This window comes from Cygnus atratus, chromosome 9 (genome assembly GCF_013377495.2).
Source record: "Cygnus atratus isolate AKBS03 ecotype Queensland, Australia chromosome 9, CAtr_DNAZoo_HiC_assembly, whole genome shotgun sequence".
NCBI classification, from domain to species: domain Eukaryota; kingdom Metazoa; phylum Chordata; class Aves; order Anseriformes; family Anatidae; genus Cygnus; species Cygnus atratus.
In genome coordinates this window covers 25,113,188-25,127,284 of record NC_066370.1, presented here as the reverse complement: position 1 = coordinate 25,127,284, position 14,097 = coordinate 25,113,188, and the positions used below count along the sequence as shown (strand labels likewise).

Here is a 14,097-nt window from a genome sequence, read left to right as displayed (position 1 = left end):
TAAGCAGCAACTGGTAGAACCAAAACCCTCCTCACCCTTCCCCCCCTTTTCCATCTGCAACTACAGCCACAGAGCAGTGTCAGCAAAGCGTCAGGTGCCAACCACCTTGGCTTGCAGTGGCACTGGACACAGTCGCAGCAGCTGGATAACAGCAGGACATCAGGGAAGAACATCGGAGAAGTGCAGGGGACGGGGACAGGGACACAAAAACCTTGGTAACTTCTCCTGTGTTGTACATGCAGCCCTAACAGGCCGGCCCTGGGGAAGCAAGGAGCAGACGACAACATCTCAGCTCCTGCCAGCAGCAGCTGAAGGAAGGGCGCAGGGGAGAACGCCCCGCTCCCGAGGGACAGCTGAACAGAGAGCTGGGGCTCAAGTGTCCCACCCATGGCTTGGGAAACGCGGCTCCTTCACGGCTTTGGCTTTCCCTCCCCGCCAGCTGCCAGCCCACCAAGCTTTCCAGAGCTTGGCCCCTGCTCACGTGTTCCTGGTGTTGCACGCATCAGAAGTGCATTCAGCTTCCCGGCTGCCTGTGCTAAGAGGTACACACATTTCTAGAGCTTTCCATGGTTCCCTCTAAATTGCTCCAAGTGTTTCGTTTGTTCCAGAAGCACGTCGGTATTTTAAGTGTCCCATTGATGTCCAACAAAGTGCAAAATTTAAGAAAATTACTTTTAGTAGTCTCAATACATTTGACATCCAGCAGGCAGTAAAAAAAAAAAAAAGCCTTATATTTTATTTCTTGTAAAAATCTTTTAACACATGCAGACTAAAACCAGTGTAAGAAAGTATCACCATCGTTTAAACAAATAACTATACTTAAATATAAGTGTCTGCAATTGACTTGTATAAAAATAAGGTACATTTTGCTTTTGTACAGAAATCCACTCTCCAGTTCTCATAGTGATAAACAATACACAACTCTAATACATACAATTTCACCTGATCATTGTTTTCCATCAATTTGATACTGCTAAGGTATTATGTGCAAAAGTTGGTAACAGTTCCTTTCCCAAAAGAAAATGTTCTACGTGTTTTAGAAAAATCAGATATTGGGCTTAAATTAAACAAATCCTAATCGATTCCTTTGTTCTCAAGTAAGAGTCCATTTACTGGGTTATATACAGGCTTAGCTAGGACCTAGCGCAGGCTCAGACCTCAGCGCCTGTGTCTGCTGTGTCCTGACCGACTGCTACTGTGGTGCTTGCCTTTGTGAGATCTCTCAAAGGAGCGGGATCTTTCGCGCCTGTCTCTGTGGTGGCCCCGCTCGTGCCTGTGTTTCTTGGCGACGTCAGAATGATCCCTGGACTTGCTCTGTGAACGTGAACGGGATTTTTTCCTTTTGTGACCGTGTCTGTTCGCGCTCTTCAACTCTTCCCTGCTATGCTTGGCTTTCAGATGCGGCGAGCCGTGGTTGTGGTGCCTGCGAGGGCTGCCGCTGTGGCTGCGGGACCTGCTTCTCGATCTCGAGCTGTACGTCCCAGACAGACTCCGCCTATTATTGTAGCTTACAGAAAAGCGTTAACAAGTTAAAACATTTCATTCACATAGCGGGGAGGGAGAAGTGAGGACTATGCTCGTTTTTTTCTGTTTAGAAACTTCCAAGCTACTGGAGGAAGTCAGGAATATTTCTCCAGAATAGATAGCTGATGAATGATAGTGGCATTCCCACAATACACCAATACACCTTTGAGTTGTGCTCCTTTAAAAAAAAGCAACACAAGAGCCCCAAACCAGAACATAGCATCTTTTGCAATTCTTCTACCTCATCATGAAGCTTCCCCTCAACATCAGATTCAATGAAAAAAGTCAGTAACCAATCTGCAATTATTTGACAGATCAGCAACACTTAAGGGGAACACTTTATTAATACCCACATTGGCGGTTTCCACCCTAGATATCAGCCAGAAGATTCTTTAACAAAGTAGATATTGCCAGCAGCTATCACTGCCTCATCTACTTCCTGCACAGCTCTCTTCTTATCCCATAAAATGCAACAAAGAACTAATTATGGACAAAAGACGTTTCCTCAAAAAAACCCCACAAACCACCCTGTCCCCCCAAACCTCACACCAACCAACCAGCACACTACTTACTGCCGCCTAGGAGTATGAGATCGAGACCGTGACTTTGTTCTTGACCTGGACCGACTAGCACTTCTGCTGCTTCTGCTTCTCTTGCTTTCCTTCCTCATGCTTTGGATGGGGGCAGCGAGAAGAGAGAAATAGGGTTACGCTTCTGAGATATTCATTACTTCCATTACGTAACTCAAAAGTAGTTCACTGTACTTCAGCTAAAGAGACCCTTTTTACAGAAGACTCCTCATAACCAGGAAAAAAATTTTCACCTACCCGTTGTAAGGGCTCTTCGAAGCTTGCTGCCTTTCTTCTGGCTCTTTTTTAATGGTTTTGGTATTCAGAGGTACTGGACTCTTCTCTTCAGTTTTTACTTCTCTTGGGGAAGCTACGAATTTAAATCGAAGATTAGGTATTTTACTCAGACTTTGTCATGACCACACTGTACCTTTTGTGTACCCTCACCAGTACTTCGCAAGACATGGAAATACGAACTCAAGAGCTACCACTTCATTCCCCCTTGAGAACAGAACTGTAAGATGCCAGTGGGCACACACATGGCAGCTTGAAGCCAACTGCCCGAACGGGGTGAGAGAGACCCCACGTGAGGGACACCGCTGACCTTCAAGCCAAGCAACAGGCTCACCTGGGACTTGGTTCACCAGGGCTCAAATGGTACAAAATAAAGCCTGCCTTTATGGCCCACGAATACCCATCTTCACTTGTTATCATGACAGTTAATTTTCAATAGCACAGAAACAATTAAGACTGAAGAGCAAAATCACAGATTTTTAAATCAGTGGTACAAATACAGGAATAAAAAAAAAATAAACACTTTAGTTGATAATCCAAATTGAGATACTCCCAGGACAAGGTCAAAAGCTCCTCCAGGTTGAGAGGCTGTCACCTACTCAGCCAAGCACATTATGAAGCCAATCTAACTTTATGGACAGAAAACTGATGCAGTCCAAAATTGTATCTTCCTTTTCACGGAAGGACCACTACGTAAGAAATACACTTAGATCTGGCCTGCTGACAGGAAAGACAGGCACGCTGTATGAGACGTAAACCACAGCTTCCAACAGGACTCATCAGTTTAACACAGAAGTAGAGAAAGCCAAAACCCTGTCAGCAGCTTTCCCCAAGTTGGTCTGCTCATAAATGATATTCAGAACCCCCACCATAGGTCTTGCTTTCATTCAAACTCTACGCTAGGCCCCCACTTCCCAGAAATGAGAAAGCCCTTTCGTTGTTCAGGAGAAATTTCCATTTGCTAACTCGAACACCTCTGGAAACTCAGATAATGAGTTCAACACACCATTAATATATCACTGCCTGATCTGTGGAAGTACAGGGGACTGGAAGAGCAAACCCTCTTTTGTTCTAATTATCTGTTTCAAGTTATCAATAACAGCTTTTAGAATTTGTTTTAAAAAAAGAAAATTTCTAGTTTCTTACTTCTGTGAGATAAAGTCTAAACTGTCCAAGAGCTCACAGGGCAAACCTACATTTTTTCAAACACACCAATATGCAGGTGTGTACTACTGGTCTCAAACAGTACGACGCAAGTTTCTGTTCAGAGACCAAGCTTACATGGTTTGGATGCAGGCGAAAAGCCCCCCAGTGTTGAGAGCGCTGGAGTTCCATCTGGATTTAAACCTTTTGCCTTCAGTTTAGCTTCCTGTAGTGCCATTTTCCTCTTTTCTACTTCTTTATCCAGAAATTCATAATTGGGCTGTTAAAATAACGAAGTGGTAAGAGACTTACACAATTCGTAGTTCTGTCCCATTTCCCCAGGATACACGTCCTTTAACCATCTGCCCAGAAACGGGACCGACTTCTGTCGTGTGCTCTCAACCCCGCCTCGGAGGGAGGAGCAGCCACGCAGCAGAGCCGTTCGCATTAGCAGATCGGTACATACATGTTCCCAAACACTCCCAGACAACTATGGGACAACTCAAGCAACCACAAACACTGAACTGGAAAAAAAACAAAACCAAAGATTTAATGAAGTTACCTTCTTCCTGGTATAGAGCTTAAGAGTTGTTAAGCAGATCTCCTGAATGTCCTCTTCTGTAGTGCCAAAGAGCAAGAACCAGTGAGGGCGGGTAGGCAGTGGAATCTGAAAACAAATTAAAGCCTTAATCAGAGATTACGGACTACACTTTGTTTTAAGCGTTTTCACTACTGTTTTCTTGAAAACAAGTTACTAGTGATAAAAGCCATAGCAAACTAAAGAAAGATTAATGCTTACCTGCAGAGCTCTAGCAGCGAGATAAATGCAAGCACATGCTATAGTCTCTGGCTGAAAGCGAACAAACACATTTGTTCGAAGGCTGTCATTCATGTAATTCCTAAAAAAAAGGAATTTAGGCAAGGTTGGATCTTAGGTTTACATCCTTCTATTTAGAGGATAACAGTTCTGGAGACTCAATTGACTTTATTATTTTTTCTCTTCTAATATTAAACAGTTTCTTTAGAATTATTGTATTTGATGTTTACATTTGTTACTTCTGTAAAATAAGTTTGCTCCATTGCCATTGTTTCTAAAACACCAATGCAAGTTAATAGCTTCTCCCCAGTTACATCAAGGTGCACCATGAAGTGTCCATAGTTAACAATCTAGCAAGTACTTTTCATCTGTCCGTTTGCTTTTAACACCAATGTTTTCACATTTCCAAGTCAGTATGTTTCAAATTCAAATGCAAGCACGAAAATACAGGATATTTTCAACCTACCATTTTCCAGAGGCTAGATGCAACCTATGGAGTTCACAGAACATCACATTTAAATCCTACATGTACCTTGATTAACATTAACTTCATCCAGAAAGGGAAGAATCTGATTTGCTCACTGCACTCAAAATCTTCACATTAGAAAAAGACCTACAAGTTAGTACTGGAACTACTCCACTAAGCTACTTTTCTTCCAGCATGGTGGCACCACCAAGAAACAGATGCCAAGAGAGATGTTTAAACAGCAGAGACCTCCAGCAATTTCTAAATTTCTGAGCTACGGGGAAGAAACAAACAGCAGTCAGGAATTATTGGCTCTATGGAACAGTGCCCCACATGGATACTAAGTGAACATGCTGCATGCACTGTATTTTTTTAAAAAACAAAACAAAAACCCTTGAGTCTAGCCAAGTGTTAAATTAGCTGAATTTATCTTGGCAGAAAATCTACCCAATGTGTCCACGGGCCCTTTAAATACACTACAGTATACAGTAGCTAGGCAATAAACACATTTAGAGACATTTTTAACAGGTACTTCTAAAAGCAAATATACAAATCCTTTTGACACCCAGACAGAACTAGAAGATGCTGCCCGATGGATATGGACCACTTCAGTGAATCTCGGATGAGAGCTTGCACTGGGTTGGCTGGAGAGAAGGGCAGCCAAACAGGCCATCCCCAGGTCATGGGCTGAGGTGCAGAGGGCAGAGCTCTATGACTTACCATCATGGACTACCCTTTAATTAAAGAGTAGAAAAAAGAACAAAGTTAAATTGAGTTCTCCATTACAGAATGGAATCAAGCCATGAAAATAGTAAGCAGAAACAAGCTCCAGAGTATTTTAAAAGTAGGTATTTATGTAATAACTTACATCTCATTGCTTTGCATATGGATCATCAGGCTTATTATTTCTGCTACTATTTTCCTGGCTAGGAAGAGAACGGAAAACAACTTACCAGGCCGTCTGTACCAGGGTTTGATTACGTTCACATTCTAAGACTTGTAAATACATAACAATGATCTGAGGGAAAAGGGGGGAAAAAAGAGAGTCAGTTCTAACATATAAGGCAACAGAAAGGAAATAACTATGTTAACCAAATGGCATTCCAAAACAACGGTGGCTCCTCCTTTGCCGATTACGTACTCTAAGCCCACACCTCAGCCCACTGTGTTCAGACAATATTCTATTTTGCTCTTTTTCTGTGATTTTGAAAGACAGTCACCGTTAACACTTTCCAAGGACGCAATTTCTACCAAAATCAATACGGCTATTAGCTCAAACACTTTTGCAAATACATTCGTGACGGCTACTATGGAATAAATAAATGAAATCAGATCATTTTTACATCTGTTTTTGTCCCACAGCTCACAGGGCTGCCTTCAAGGTAGAAGAATATTTACAACTACATTATTTTTGATAACTCACCTTATGCGGATGCTTGACATGAACACAAAATCCCAACTCCTTCAGTACCCTCCTTTCTGCTTTGATTACTTGATTTTTGGTGTTTATGTAGTTCTGATCAAGTATCAGGGGGCTTGGAGTCCTATAGTTTGCAAGAAATAAAATCAAAACTGTTTTGCATATCCAAAAATAGTGCATCTCTGTTTTCCCTTCCAACCAACTAATGGCAACAGAATCCGGTTTTCAACTCCTGCAAGCAAGTTTAAGCATTAATCTTGTGCTGTCCAAGTTTAGATAAACTAGTTTAGTTTCTGCAATTGACTGCTTCAGATTAGATGGCTAAAATAAAAAACCAACTTGTCCTACTGTGTATGCAAACTACGTCGGTCCAGCTGCTGGGACGGAAGCCACCTTTACAGTGAGGATCTCAGGGAGCCTTTTTACTTCTTGATAGCGATGGGGGAAGGAGTGCGATGCAACTACCTTTGCTGGGCAGGACTTCAAAGCAAGAACAAGCTAGGAGAGGTTTCTGAACAATTTTACTGACATTGAAGTAGCAGACTTGGGCTTTTCAAACTGTAGTTTCCTATGCACCACAAGTCAAAATTATTCAGATCTTGAGAGGAGACAGCCCTGCTACTGCGACATACAAAAGGCCTGGTAAAGCAACGAATTTAAACTCTACGATCTGCCTGTGGTTCTGCACACTGCATCCACTGATCAGTATTTGCATTTGTAAACCAATCGCTCATTTGACAAAGAAAAACTCTTAAGTCCAGCACTAGCAAGTCAACTCCTCATTCCTCCCAAATCCAGAAACCGAACTCAAGGCCTTTTTTTAATTTCAGCTGAAATAACTTGCTGTCTGGTTTATGCACAAGCACCACACCCCAACTTTTCTTTCCTTAGTCTGTGCTGAGGGTTCACCTTTCATCATTCCACACGCTGTACCCAGTTCCTCAAAGAAAGCTCAACCGTTGCCCTGTCTGTAATACGCCTTACAGATTCCCTTTGCTTTCCAGTGCAGAACAATATTTTTGCAGCTAGTTACACTCTAATAAACCACAGACTGTTTCGACCATAAACCTAGTGCATTCCAAACACTGGTGACAAATTTGTTTTACATTATCTTGAACAGAAAACAGTAATGCAAAGTGGATCCCAAACACAGCACCCATTTTATCACGCAAAATGTTTCACTGCTAAGTTGTCTTTTTGGGCCCAATGCACGTTCCACGCGTTGATCACGTTTCTTTTCCCTGACGGGTCAGAGCAGAAGGAACGCTCAAAAACCCCACCCCAGGAAGAAAGGGTCAGCTGAATCACAAGGCTAACTGAAGGGCTCCCCCACTGCAGTAATTCACAATTTACTCTAGGTAAGGTTTCTGCAGTCACCTGGAAGGATACTTATCACCACTGGTTAAAGGAAGCACGAGCTCCCCCCAGCTCTTCCCAAAGGGGAAGAGGAACAACTTGAAACCAACAGCTTGAAATCAACTCCTGCAGCTTCATGGTGCCAGGAAGGACCCGCTCAATTATGAGCCATACGACTTGTCTCAGTGCTCTCTGTTACGTAGAAGTCACTTCTCTCATTCATTCAGAGCGACTTTCATCACAGCAAGTTTCCGTGCCTTGCGATCACAGCTATTTTAAATACAAGCCAGTCAAAAAACGCAGTTTTTCAGAAAGTAACGGGAGAACAGACTTTTGAAGTTTAACGGGGCTATTTCTCCAGAGAAGTTGTGGTATTATTTTACTCATCAGAAAAAACTGCAAATGCAGTCTGAACATAAAGCTCTGGGGTAGGAGACTGTTGCAGAGAACCAACTTGAGTTCTTCAAAACAATGAAACTGATTCACTTCCAACTGGTTTCACCTAACGACGCTGAGTTTTAAATAGCATCTCTTCACACAATTTTATCTAGCCATCACCAGCATAACAGGGTCTGTGAGTCACTGAGAGCCTAAGGAACCTAAGTTTAGGCATCCAGGCTCATCTTAGCTTGTTAGCACAACACTTCGGAGGCATCCACCTTACATCAAACAGCTAGAGCAGCTAGGATTTAAGATCAGAAGTGAGACAGCATGACCAGGTGGGATCACTCAAGGACCTGCAGCAGGCTCACTACCTTTCACAGGTTCCATTCCCTGACAGCTCTTTAAGAAAGTCATTACCATGAAAACAACAAGCCAGCCAGAAGTGCAACAGGAAAGACTGTAAGCCTTACTTCACTTGAAGTTTTCACGGTCCTACATGGCAAGAGGATCACTACAAACTGCTCGTATATGCTCAACAGCTAAGTGATGGGAAACTCGAAATTAACAGGCATTTGGAAGTGCGCTTTACTCTGTTGTCTTGAGTTACCTTGGTCACCTATGACACTCAAGTTCCAGAGATCTACCAAGGAAGCCATGAAAAAACCATCAGTTTATCTGACGGTATTTCCAGAAATGCAAAGACAGTTGTGGCCTTTTATCTACTTACGCAAAGTTACAGATCTGCATCAGACTTTACTGCACCTTATTATTAGCACAAGGGAAGTTCCCCACTGAAGAAGGTTGGTCAGTTAGGCACTGTTGCCGTCAACTCCCAAGCGTTGGGATGTGCAGTTATTTACAAGTTGTGGACTTCAGATGTTTCCAAGGGGAAAACTTCTGAGCATTCCTACTTGGAAAGGCAGTAGGAGGAACTTTGCTACTGTATTTGCTGCACTTAGCTCTCAGTCCGAGCAGGAATTGTTTTTAAGTCCAGGTAACAGGGCAGAGAAAATTAATTGATAAGCCTATATATGAAATATAAGCTTCAAGCCCTATAGAGCAAGGAAGTATTACAAAAGCCTACATTGAATCCGTTCTTAAAAACCAGCACTAGTGCTCCAGACACGACCTTATACAGAGAGCACACAGTGCCCGTTCTGGTGAGCCCATCCAGTCACAGAACTTCATCTGGATTTGGAGACAGCACAACAACCCAGAAGATACACGGACCATAATGTGTTTGCAGCAGAATTATAAATATCCTTTTTTTAATCCCTCTGACAAACAAGATCCGTGCTCTTGACACAACCACAGCTTCATTAGACGCAATATTAAAATTGCATGTCTTTGGAACGTCTAATATGTTGGAGGAAAAGTACTCTGCGTGTGGTTTTGTTTAAAGTGCAAAAAGTACTTCTGGTAAGTGCAGCGTAACATCAGCATCTCGTTTCAAAGAGCAGACAGATCTCTCTTATGCCAGTCAATGTGAGAAGAAGTCAGGTTCTACATTTGTCTCCAACACTGTAAATACAAGCACCGTAGATTTATAGACCAGTTAAGAACACTACGTTTTGTGAATTAATGCAGGCCACTTCAACATAAGTGTATAAACCTGACCGCTGCAGCAGAGGTGCAGAACAGCTGAGTAAGCCTCTCAGACCAACGCTTGCAAGGTTACAGATGACAGGAGTCACATTTGGTTGAAGCCTCGTAAGGCCTTTCTGCAGCTTTCAGGCACATTTAAGATAAATAAAATCAACTTAAAACTACATTCTGCATGTTAAACATAAGTTGTACTTGGCTCAGAACAGAGACGTTTCAGCACACATTTTAAAAAAGCAGTACTTTTCATAATACGAGCTTTTCTTCATGCACACAAACATTTCACATGCAATACTACATGACATATGCTTGTGGAAGATTCCAAAGAAAACGTGCTTGTCCAAAACACTTCTTTTAAAGCTTTTTCTCATTTCTCAGTATTAGAAATACCACCTAACAGCAACTCAGTTGACTACAAGACTTACAAAAAGGAAATTCCAATGCAATTCCCATTCTGCAAACACACATATAAGGGAGCACTTATATAATCATTTATATAAAAAAACTTTACAAATGTAAGACTTCTGTACCTTTGTGAAGGCAAGTTTTACTATGGATTCAAGCTACATTTACACAGATCCAGGAGGTGGAACCAAGAAACCAAAATTGTTTAAGAAAGCAAGCCCACTCAAACTACTCAACCTTCACGTGTGGGGTTAAGAGCTTCAGTTAACAGAAATACTAGACTAGAAGCAAAAAAAAAAAAGTACAGCAGCCTAACTTCATTTCAGTTCTGGGTTGTGTGTGAGAAACTAACTACGGCTTAAGTGTTAGCTTCAGATAAAAGAAGATTAAGCTAGTATTCTAAAAACCTGGACAGCAAAGAAAAAAGCTTATAACAAGATACAGGAGTTCTTCCAAATGGTTCACCAGCGGCCAACCTGTTAGTCCCCCGATTCCAGTGACCTATTCTCAGAGCACTGGCTTCTCCTTGGGGATTTTCGATACTTCACTCACTGTTGCCATGACGACAGCTTCATCTTTATGTACCACTCCACATCACCCAGGCTTTGGTAAATGTAGCTGGTCGCTGTATAGTCGGTTGCAAGGGAAAAAAGAGTTGAAGTTAATAACGTGTACAGATTATGCGACTGTAATCTTGTAAAAAGTACAGAAAAACGTTTACATCCTGCTTGTAAAAAAAGAAAAGCAAGCCTGAATGTCAGACTTCGGCATCTTTAGATTAATTTCATGCAGATTCACTCAGAATCTCAGAGCAACAATACCCATTTCTCCAGAAAATAATGGGTAGAAGTGCACGATTTCTCTCGACATGATGCGTTTTAGACACCATGTAACATGCATAAGTGACATTCTGATTTGGAACAGGCTAGCTGGAAAGATTTAAGTTCACAGATTAAGTTCAGTTTCTCTGATCCTTTGCATGGCACAAAGAAACAACTAATTTGTATTCTCCTTGCAAAGAAAAGCATTGCATATGATTAATTAACCTTCGATGTCTGGATCAAGGCCAAAACATTACGAATCTCTGAACCAGCTTCCATAATCCAATAACCAGACTCCTTTCTCACAACTGTGGTTAAGAAACAATACTACAGAAGTCACCTTCGGTATAACTTCAAAAAACTCTCTTGGGGCCAACAGCTTCAAAGGAAAAGCAACAAAAACAACCCACAAAACTAAGTTCCTTTCATTGTACAACACTAGACCATTCTTCTTGTATCTGAAGCTAACTAGCAGAACTTGAGCACGAGGCAGTAAAAGCCGACATTTTAGAAGCCACAGAAACACAACCAAAATAAACGTACCAAGAAACAGCTGGCTTCCCTAAGGGATTTCTACTCTACTTTGAAAAGTTAACGCAACTCAGTTTGAGATCCTGTTGACAATAATGAGCAAGACGTGAAAGTGTGAATTTAAACATCTAGTGGAAAACGACCACCTCTCCAGAACTATAAATTACCCCGAGTACTAAGCAATCGGATACTGAAAGTAAAGCAACTTCACCACGGCTGAAGTCTCCAACCTGTCTGTAACACTGCTGCACCAGGTATTTAAAGATATCTTACATTTAACAGTAACTCCTTCCTTTCAACCATTCCTTGCTGCCTCCAACACACCGTGTTAATTTGCTTTACACATGAGAACACACATCACTTTACATACAAAAAAGCAGTATTAGGCACTAGCAACTGAGAACAGCTCTACAACTAGAACACACAAATTATCCGGATCTGCACACAGATCAGGTAAGCTCACATTCCCACTTTACTGACTGACACAAACACACAGTGCCATAAAAAACAGAAGTCTCACTTTTCGCAATTAAAGATGCCTTCAGCTTCCAAGGCTCAATTATGCATTCCTTGTTGAAGTCGTGTCATTAAAGCTGTAAACACTGTAGGCCAAACCATACTTGCTTCAGATTCTAAAACCGCTACTTCTAAAAAGTAATACTGCTATCGCTGGGAGAAGTTCAGCTTTCGTCTTTTGTAAACTGGTACTTCATTGCCACTATAGCCCCATTTGAGTGGGTACACGCTATCACAAGAGAAGCATTAGGACTACTGAACACTGTTAAAAGACTAGAGAATATGCACCGACCCGCTAACTGGCTCATCATACCTAGCACTATCTTTCAAGGCCTACAAGACATCAAAAAAAATCAATTAATAGCATACCTAAAACTACAACCACGGACCTAAAACTACAACTGATACTCAAAAAACTTGTAGCTAAATAAATAATAAAAGAGGCTCTACCAAACAGTCAAAAGTAACGTTAGACGAAGTCAGCACTGAGCTGTACTGCCTACATAGCAGCAAACGCACGCTCCTTTCTCAATTTTAGGTCGTTGAACTTAGCCTGGAAAAATACTGTGGATTGAGAACTGCAGCGCACATTAGTGACAAAAGATGCTGGTGCCGAGAAGGAAACTACTCTTACCTTTTTGCTCTTAGCTGGCGCAAGTGATGGAACACGTTGATCACATCCCTTATACGCCGAGGCGCCTCTTCGATTTTGGACGCCAAATTGATGCAGGCCATCGCAACAATCTGAAAGGAAGCCCATTTCCACCGGGTTATTTGAACGGCGATAAAAATTAACGCTAGGTAATTAAGGAGAAGCGTGGCCTGAAGGCCTTCAGGGAGCGGCACAGCGCCGCGCTCACCTCGAAGCTGTGCTTGACGAAGGACTTGGAGTAGAAGAAGCGATGAAACAGCACCTGCCCCGTCGCCATGGCCACCTGCGGAGACGGAGCGGCGGTCGGTTAGTGAGGGAGGCCGTCAGTCAGTCAGTCAGAGAGGGAGGCCCTCAGCCCGCCCGGCCGCCATTTTGTGCCGGGCACCCGCCGCCCCCCCCGCCCCGCCCCGCCCCGCCGCACCACAATGGCGGCCGCCCCCCCCCTCCCCCCTCCCCCCTCCCTCCCCGCGGCCCGGCCCGGCTCGGCTCGGCTCAGCCCCCCCCGACCTGCGGCAGGCGGAGGAGGATGCCGGCCGCCTGGATGAGCTCGCAGCCCAGGATGCGCAGGTCGGTCTCGCACTGCAGGTCCAGGCCGTCCTGCATGGACGGCGTAGGCGACAGGCGCTCCTCGGGGATCAGCGAGTGGTCGATGGTCAGCGACACCTCCGAGTACAGCCGGTCGCCGATGAGGATGCCCGGGGCGGCGGCGGCGGCGGCGGCGGAGCAGGAGGGGGCCGGCGGAGCGGCGGCTGTGGCGGCGGCAGGGGCGGCGGCGGCGGGGGGGGCCGGGAGCGCGGCGGCGGAGGCCATGATGGCGGCGCGCGTCCGCACCCGCGGCCGGCCACGCAGAGACTAGCGCGGCCCGGCGCCGTGACGCAGCACCCCGCGGCGCCCGCGCGGGGCACGCCGGGAAAAAAAAGTCCCCCCGCGCGCCGCGCCGCCCCGCCCCGCCCCGCCGGGCCCTGACAGAGTTTGGGGGGAAGGGGGGTGGCCTGAAGGGGCCCCTGCGACCACGTCCGTTCTCTGCGAGGAACTCCTTTACGCTCCAGATAATTTGGAGAAATCGCCCTAAAAAGTGAAATTCCTGTGTCCGCACCAAAGGGCGAATCAAGGCAGCCACCTCTCCGCACGCCTTACACCGCAGCGGGCGGGTTGTGGCTGGAAGCGGCTCGCCCTGAGCTGCCCCAGCTGACGGTGCTTGGTGTTCCTGAGGGATGCGGGCAGGAGAACAACCCCTACGTCGGGTAACAGAGCACGCAACTGCTGTGGTGTGGTGCTGACGTGAGCTGGGCCACGCGATTCCTGGCTGAGAGCACAGTCCTGCAGTGTTACCTTCCACAGGCAGGAGTGTGCAGTAGTGACTGGGCTGCCGTGGCTATGCCCAGGATTTGGGTACCCACACATGTACCCCAGAGTTGGGTACCCACACACGTACCCCAGATTTGGGAAGCCGCCCAGCCCTTGCTGGCCCCCACGCTGTCACACCCCGGTATCTCATGTCCCCACAGATCCCGGTGAGGATCCCTGCGGATTATCGGCCGTGCTGAACACGTCGCCAAGCCAATCCTGAAGGCTTCTGCGTCCCGTGGGTGCTCGC

At 44.7% G+C, this 14,097-nt stretch overlaps 1 protein-coding gene across 3 annotated transcripts; it reads right to left on the bottom strand.

Annotated features, from left to right (window-relative positions):
• Nucleotides 1-712: 712 nt before the first annotated feature.
• Nucleotides 713-13,394, bottom strand: CCNL1 (cyclin L1). 3 transcript variants are annotated; one of them, XM_035566448.2, is made up of 11 exons: nucleotides 13,008-13,394; nucleotides 12,709-12,783; nucleotides 12,483-12,592; nucleotides 6,237-6,357; nucleotides 5,767-5,831; nucleotides 4,330-4,429; nucleotides 4,093-4,197; nucleotides 3,669-3,810; nucleotides 2,352-2,463; nucleotides 2,097-2,195; nucleotides 713-1,507 (listed from the first exon to the last, which is right to left on the bottom strand). In XM_035566448.2, the coding sequence occupies exons 1-11, from the start codon at nucleotides 13,308-13,310 to the stop codon at nucleotides 1,159-1,161; spliced, it is 1,581 nt and encodes a 526-aa protein (XP_035422341.1). In that variant the 5' UTR covers nucleotides 13,311-13,394; the 3' UTR covers nucleotides 713-1,158. The 3 variants fall into 3 exon arrangements, 1 of the variants encoding a protein (XP_035422341.1); XR_007708626.1 differs by lacking the exons at nucleotides 713-1,507; nucleotides 2,097-2,195; nucleotides 2,352-2,463; nucleotides 3,669-3,810 and adding an exon at nucleotides 5,534-5,547 and having other exon boundaries at nucleotides 4,168-4,197; nucleotides 13,008-13,346; XR_004781749.2 differs by lacking the exons at nucleotides 713-1,507; nucleotides 2,097-2,195; nucleotides 2,352-2,463; nucleotides 3,669-3,810 and having other exon boundaries at nucleotides 4,148-4,197; nucleotides 4,330-5,547; nucleotides 13,008-13,348.
• Between the last annotated feature and the right edge of the window lie 703 nt (nucleotides 13,395-14,097).